Source organism: Lactuca serriola, chromosome 3 (genome assembly GCF_051521515.1).
Source record: "Lactuca serriola cultivar US96UC23 chromosome 3, Lser_US96UC23_V15, whole genome shotgun sequence".
Taxonomy (NCBI): domain Eukaryota; kingdom Viridiplantae; phylum Streptophyta; class Magnoliopsida; order Asterales; family Asteraceae; genus Lactuca; species Lactuca serriola.
In genome coordinates, this window is record NC_136410.1 from 12,868,578 (window position 1) to 12,876,673 (window position 8,096).

Consider the following 8,096-nt stretch of genomic DNA (forward strand, 5'->3'; position numbering starts at 1 on the left):
TTGACTTTGACTTTGACTTTGACCAAGTTTGACTTTGAGGGCATTTTGAGTATTTTGGGATTTTGACGGAATTGGTCACTTGGTGGATATAGGTATTATGTAGAGAGCTAAGATTCGGAGTCGGGCCTCATCAGTTCTCTTTAGTTGCGATGTTAGTTTTTCTTCACTATACTTACAAGTCGAAGGCACCAAGGTCGGCCCATTAGTTTGATAACATGATATTCGTTGATATGTTGAGTATGGAATAGATATGCATGCTAGTTTTGATATGCTAGTCTGGTAGATCTGTAGGACTACCTGTGATACTGTTTGATTATTTGTGTATGTTATTATTTGTTATATGTCGACATACTGTGTGGGTTGGGTTGAGGTTGTACTACTCTGTGCGGTAGCCAACAAACCCCGGAGCAATCTAAATATGAGTTGAGGGTCGGGGAGGGCATGTCAGACTCATACTGAGGGCTCACATGCATTCTAGATACGAGATGAGGGTTGGGAAGGGCATGTCAGACTCGTACTGAGGGCTTAGTGGTATTCAGTCTGAGGACTGATCTGGTCGAGAGCAAGCCAGCCATAAGTTGTGGGCCTAGGGCAAGCCATATTTATGTTGTGGGCTCAGGGGTAATCCAGTTAGTTAGCTGTGGACCTATTGCATGTTGTTATTGTATATGTGTTATTTGTTGTGTGTTGGTATTTCGGGGGAACTCACTAAGCATTGGGCTTACAGTTTTGGGTTATGTTTCAGGTACCTCAGATGATCTCAGGAAGGCAAAGGCGTGACCGTGCACCTCCTTGTGTTTTGACTTATGATTTTGGGAATACTTTGATATTAAACAATTTTTGGAATTTATATTGTAAACAATTATGACTTTTTGTTGGTTTTAAAAAGTTTAAATTTTTCATGATTTTTATGGATTTTACAGTTTAATCATTCCACATAACTGATTCAATATTGTATTGCATCCCATTGATCCATAACTCCAAAAACATCCCCATAGTCCCTTTTTATCCATCTAATAGATCAATCTTATTAATCTGTCCAATCAACCCATCCAATCAATGCACCAAATTAGTGAAAATTTTGTTGAGACGTAGGTCTCTTTTCCCAAAACTAGTTCATCTTCTTTAATACATCTAATTGATCAACCCAATCCATTTATCCACTGGAAATATCCTTTTGATCTACTGATTTGATTAAGCCATACAATATGTTCTTTAAATCAAGTCGATACATCCAATAGAAACATCCACTTAATACATCTATCTGATCTACTCAATCTATCCATATAACTAATCCATATATCCATCTGATTTATCCATATTGTCCATTAAGGCAATCAATTCATGTTATTGACCAATCTATCTTATTCATTTACTCTATGGATCTATCTAATTAATACATACATGTGATTCATCCATCTATTGCACTCAATTCATCCATCTAATCCACCCATCAATCAATTTAATACATCCAATATATTAATCTAATACATCTAAATAAGTTAATCTATTAATTTGGTCTATTCACTTAATCCATCCACTGTATCTATGTAATCTATCCACCAGATCCACATAATACATCTATTCTTCCATCTACCATATCCATCAATCTTCATACATCCAACTAAGTAGCCCATCTTATTGATTTGTCCATCTTATTCATATAGCATACATATATTCAATCCATTTATTCTATCTATTAGATTTGTCCATCCTATTCATTTGTCCTATACATGTATATGATCCGCCCATACATCTATCCATTTGTTCAATCCTACATATCCAACCGTCAAATTGATCAAACTGATTTGTCCATCTAATCAATCTTATCCATCAGACTTATTTATCGATCTTATTCATCCAAACGATTCATCTGTCTAATAAATACCTCTATTCACCATCCACCAATCTAATTGATCCATTTATCATTGATTTAATTTATGTATACGGCCCACCTAAGGGAGGAAGGAGTCATTCCCTCCCAACCCACTGAACCCACTGTCACATCAGTTTTTCTCTTTCATTTTTCTTCATCTTTCCCAACCCACAACACACGGAAACCCTATCTTTTTCAACTCATTTAATTATAAAAAAAAATACAAAACAATCAAGATAAAATCTTAATTAGCAATAGAGTTACCGTCGGTACCACTTCCTCTTCAGTGGGTTGTTTAATTGGTTTCCCTAACCCACTTCATCCTCTCTCTCTCTCTCTCTCTCTCTCTCTCTCTCTCTCTCTCTCTTTCATTTTCTCTTATACCATGTGTTTTAAAACTTGTACCTTAGTTGTTTTGTATTTTTTTTTTAATTGAGTGAGTTGAGAAATATAAGATTTCTGTATGTTGTGGATTGGAAAAGATAAAGAGAAATAAGAGACAAAAATAGATATAACAGTGGTTCAGTGGGTTGAGAGGAAATGACTCCCTCCCCCTAATGGATCCATCTAATAAAACTATTTGTCTAGTCCATTTGTATGATCCACTCAATATATATTTCATGTTGATCCATCCATACGATCATGTCTAATCTATTCATCTGATTCATCTAATCAAACCATCCATCTTATCTACATAATCTATATCCATTTGATCTATCAAGTTTATCCCTTTATCCGTCCAACCATCCCATCCTATCCCCACCTATTTTTTTACCATTCCATTCATTACATTCCTCCGACTTATCTACCTAATTTATCTGCTCGATGGATGCATCTCTGTCTAATTGATCGGTTAATTGATATGCTTGTCTATCCATCTACACAAACAATCCATGTGCATGATACACACATATGATCAATTTGGTCGATCCATGCATCATATCCTTTCATTGTACAAATAAAATTGATGGAAAGACCTTCACTTCACAGTCAAATTATTGCTAATAGGAAACCTTGAATGTATATAGTTTTATGAATAGACTGGCTTGGTGCCAATCAGGTTGAATTATATTAGGGAAAAAGATAATTTAAGTTCATTCACTACAAGGTGATGACATTATATATGGGAAGGACGTAAAAGTAATTTCAAAATCATCAAAACCACCCGTAAATGTCATTGAAAGGTTATTTTCATTTCTAATATCAAGAAATAAAATGGAATTTTGTGATCGACATTGTATAATTACATGTACATAAATGAAATGATGTCATTAACTTAGGAGTTGTTGGCCAATGGTTTTATAATAATGCCTAGCTATTCACGAAAAGTATGATAGGTCTGATGTGAATGTGTATCGACTAGCCAGAAGTAAACAAGGTCATTTTGATTATTTCAAGATCTGACCCTTCGAACACACCTCTAAATCTCTAACTAATGCATGGGTATCAAAATCAATGCCACCTAAGTCACCAAATTAAAATTCCTGTCTACATCTAAAACCTAAAAACAAAGCAATTACAAGGTCATCAAACTTTTTTATGTTTCAAGGTCATCAAAGAACAAAAGCAATTACAACAAGCAACAATAACATCAACAAATCATTACATAAACACCTAAATCACTTATCTGGCAAAACCCCACCATCTGAATCAGGACCACCACCTTCTCCGTTTTGAGATCTCAAGTTATTCGCCATTAGAGCTTGCAGATGTGGCGGTATGAATGGTCTTGGAGTGTTCAAAACCGGTGGTCTAGCAGCTTGAACCGGTTGATTCGGTTGAATTATGTACTGGTTCAAAGCTTCCGAGTATGCCCGCCCTGATAAACTCCCTCTCATCCGTCCTGTTGGCCTCCAGTTAGCATCCCCTGAACTCCCTGGATCTGTACCAAGGGGGAGTTTGGGATTATTTTGTAAACTCCAAGGGGGTGAAATGAAAATTGAAAAAAACAAAACTCATAATCATGCATACCTCTTTGGTCTGCGGTTGATGTCACTGGCATAGATGGTGCGGGTGTCTGGATTGAAACGGGTGTAGACGGTGTCCTCAAAACATTGGTGGCCCGTTGAATATCAGCCAATGAATAATGGGATTGACTAGTCATGGGATTGGGGCCCACACCACCGCCGCCAGGTGGACGAGCCGCCGGAGGTGTTGGAGCCGATGGTCGCATCGGAACCGGAACCGGAGTCCTCTGGTTAATAGACTGCGGTGGGTGTGACCAGAAACGGTCTGGTGGAAGAGGTGACATATTCCTTCCCTTTTGTTGTGGGATCTGATGATGACAAAAAAATAAAAAGGTTGGAATTTTTACATTTAAAAAAAAAAAAAAAAAAAAAAAAAAAAAAAAAAAAAACATCGTATTTATACCTGAGAACTCATACGTGCGGATTGAAGGTTAGTTAGAATTTGGGAAAAGTTTTGTTGTTGTCTGTCCACATCAGCTGATCTTGAACTTGTCTGAGCTGGCAGTGCTTGAATAGTATTAGGTGCTCTTGTTACATTCAACATGTGTGTTGGATACCTCGAGTGCGCATTACTACCATTATTCGAGTTGTCATTTTGACTTTGACTTTGACCGGGCATGGAGTTGAAAATGGGTCTTCCAGGAATCAAGTCAGCAGCATCTGGTCTTGTATTAGCAATCCTAGTTGGAAGTGAAGGTGAATAAAACTCTCTCCAAAACCCGTCTTCCATATGTGGTGGAATATTTTTATTGACATTATTGACACTGGGTTTTTTATCATCCACTTCATTATTATCACCTTCAGTAAGGTCCATAATGTCATCTATATTTTGTATACTGGTGTCTTGATGGACAGGTGGCGCGTCATTTTGTTTGTCACTGTTTTCGTTACTTTCAGTGACAGCTTCCCATGAACCATCACTAGAGATTTTGACATGAGAAACATCTTCTCCTACCTCTTTAAGAACCTAAATAATCATTAATGATTTTCTTTTAATAAAACAAAATAGGAAGAAATGAAGAACAAGAGGAATATGAAACTTTGACTTGCCTTGACCATTCTTTGGTCGATTCGGATGTCATGAAAGCAGACAGATTGACTACAGTGAGGACAGCGCCATTGTGGTCTTCTTGTGTTTATGCCCACATAATTATTAAAATCAAAGCACTGCCAGGGGTAAAAGAGTAAATTATAAAACAAAATTAAAAAAGATTTTTTTTTTTGACAAGTGATGCAGCATGAATATAAAAGAACTTACCTGAAGATGTTTACATGTATGTCCTTTAACAGGGATCTTGATACGGCTAAAGCTGTATAATTAAATAAAACAAAAAGAATTTTGTTTCAGTTATAGAAATCCTTTTTTTTTGTTAAGAATATATTAAATTTAAACTGTGATTAGTATTACCTTATTGGACACTTTAGTGATATTCTTGAAGGCCCTTCAATTATCTCATTATCTATCATCAGAACAAAAAGAAATGAACCCAAAAAAGAACTTGACATTTATACATAAAATGGAAAAAAAGAACCCTAAAAATAAGTTTCAATTCCTTTCATATTTTAATATTAATTGTTTATAGCATGGCTATACCTGAATCAGGTGCAGCAGCAGCTAGTGGAACATAATCTAGAATGGGAGGACAGGTGGGATTTGAGACCACACTCATGAAGGCAATGACTATAATATATCTCCCTAAATAGAATTATATAAAAGTTTAGACTTTAGAATGTAAATTGTACTAGGATAAAAATAAAAAAAATTATGTTTGTGTATTTTACCATTAAATTGGCCCACAACTTGAAGAAGATTACTTCCATATTTAAGCATATGTGTCACAGGTGTTGGAGCTTGTGGGCCCGGATCCTGATTAGAAATTTTTCAAAAAAAAAACATAAATAATTTATTGTTCGCTAAAACCCCATTATATAAAAAAGTCATGGAACAAATGTACAAACCCTAAAAATACAGGTCCTCCTTTCAACTCCTTCACCATTCAATAAAAAACTACAAATTTAAGAAAATTAAAACATGGGTTAGCATACTTTAGTGGGAAAGAAGGATTGAGATATTGAAATTAAGTACATACTTGACTTGTTGGGGACTTATGAGGCATGATGATGTCTCTATATTATCTATTTGAGCAACAAATAAATACTGCAGAAAAGTTAAATATCAATCAATAAAAAAAAAGTAAAACATAACTGAATAAACATGATAGGAATTAAGAAATGCTTACTATCTTGTCATTAGTAGAAGCTCTTGCACTCTTTGAAATATGAAGATCGGTCACATATGAATCATAACCAGTCTATGATTTACAGATAGAACAATAATTAGATAACAGATTTGCATGATTAAAAAAAATTGAACATTATGATTGTTATGATTACCATGGCTTCAACAAGACAAAGTATTTCGCCCATTTTCATTCCTGGAAAGTATCTTGACATAATGGTGGAGAGGGTGGGATGCAAGTTGCTCTCCTTGTTCTTCATATTGGAATTCATATCTTTAACATTCACACTACAGAAACTGCTTTGCATCTATAATTTACAGAAAGAATTATTCAATTCATTTATAAGAGAATGTTCTAGAAAGATGAAAGAGAACGGGTGCTTAAAAGCCTAAAACCATTCATCACAAACCTCTTCTGAGAGAAGGTGAAGTTCTTCCTTCTCTTTCTCATTGAACCACCCACTAGTACATGCACTCTATCAATATATAAATAAAAAAGAAAGAAACATGATTACTGAAATAACAAAAAGTGAAAATTTATGCACTTGATGGTATTTGTATAACATTAGTACCTTTACAGAGATCATTAGCACCATAATAGCTGCTTGCAATTGTGGTTCATTTTTCCGCTGACATACCTAATCACATAGTAGTGTCATCAGAATTTGCTTCTGGAAGCATATTGAATTATGAACACTTAAAGAGAAGTTATCAGTTATCAACAATAGTGGAAGAAAAAAAAAAGGTAACCTGTTTTATCAAATAGGGAAGATCTGGAGCTCTTCCAGGGATTTCATTGTTAGCAACAGCATAGTCAATACCTCTGTAATTGTCAATATGTATCATACATAGTCAGTAATTAAGAGGCATATATGAGTTTTGATAGTTCATGTTTGGGTCCTAGTTTTATAGGTTTTCGTGCACCCTTTGGTGTATGCTATACCATGCACATGTGTTCCTTGAGATTTTCAGTTCCCCTTTTCAGTAAATTTTGCCTAAACATTGGGACCTGAGAATTCAATAGCTGACAATCCTACATAAACAAAGTGTAGCTCTTTCTTGAACAATTGAGTATGTTCTTTTTTCCCAAAGCACATGAACTTTTCAAAATCAGATTGTGTATGTATGTGAGAAAGAAATCGGGCTGAACTCGTCAATTAGGGCTTGAAGCACTTATAATCAGAGCTATTTCGTCATAATCGTAGACAAACAAATACGCACATCATGCGTAAGAATAATTCACAGCTAATCGACTACAAAAAAATAGTAGTAACTGAAAAAAAAATATCGAAATAACAAAGGAACACCTGGCAAGAGAGAGGCAGAGGTTGAAGAACTCTGTATTTTCAGTATGGATATCGCCGCCAAGGTGGACAAGTAATCGGCTAGTGACGGCGGAGATGCGGAAAGAGTTGACGTAGGACGGTGATAGTGCCTGTGCAGTGGACGTGTCCACCGTTCCGGTCATTCTCGCAGGCCGACTCGGCGAAATGAAGAACGCAAGAAAAAATAGAAAGTAAATTTTAAACTTTATTCGAAGTATTGTTCCGATCTCTTGCCGTTTCGGATGCAATTAAAAATAATTTATTTATATTGATTTTGAGAGAGAAAAAGAAAGAGAATTGATAAAAGGAAACCAAATTAAAAAGGCAACTATATCTAAACAACCACCTAACATGAGTTTCATACAAAGTTACGTTACAAGAAAAAAAAATAACTTAACTCATATAAACGATTAAAAGGCCACAAAATTTAAAAAGTTAATAATTCATCTTCAAATGTTCATGAGTAAAAAAACCTAATAAAAATCCTTTCTTGTAACTTGGTTTTTGTATAATATAATAGAAAAGACTGAAACCTTTTAACTTATTTGGGGTTAGAATAGGGTGAATATTTGGACCTCATATCAATTTCTGCAAAACATATCTAGTTCGATTTGATCCAAATATTCACGTTTATGTCCAAAAAACGAAAACTAGACCTAGACCTGGTAACCTAGTAAGGCTCAACAGAT

General features: G+C 35.2%; 1 protein-coding gene across 1 annotated transcript; it reads right to left on the reverse strand.

Annotated features, from left to right (window-relative positions):
• Positions 1 to 3,320: 3,320 nt before the first annotated feature.
• Positions 3,321 to 7,650, reverse strand: LOC145091507 (RING/U-box superfamily protein). The gene is made up of 16 exons (XM_079029247.1): positions 7,390 to 7,650; positions 6,833 to 6,905; positions 6,655 to 6,720; positions 6,493 to 6,558; positions 6,238 to 6,390; positions 6,084 to 6,155; positions 5,934 to 6,001; positions 5,803 to 5,851; positions 5,626 to 5,710; positions 5,438 to 5,539; positions 5,252 to 5,303; positions 5,102 to 5,153; positions 4,894 to 5,010; positions 4,247 to 4,810; positions 3,848 to 4,151; positions 3,321 to 3,758 (listed from the first exon to the last, which is right to left on the reverse strand). The coding sequence occupies exons 1-16, from the start codon at positions 7,548 to 7,550 to the stop codon at positions 3,496 to 3,498; spliced, it is 2,247 nt and encodes a 748-aa protein (XP_078885373.1). The 5' UTR covers positions 7,551 to 7,650; the 3' UTR covers positions 3,321 to 3,495.
• Between the last annotated feature and the right edge of the window lie 446 nt (positions 7,651 to 8,096).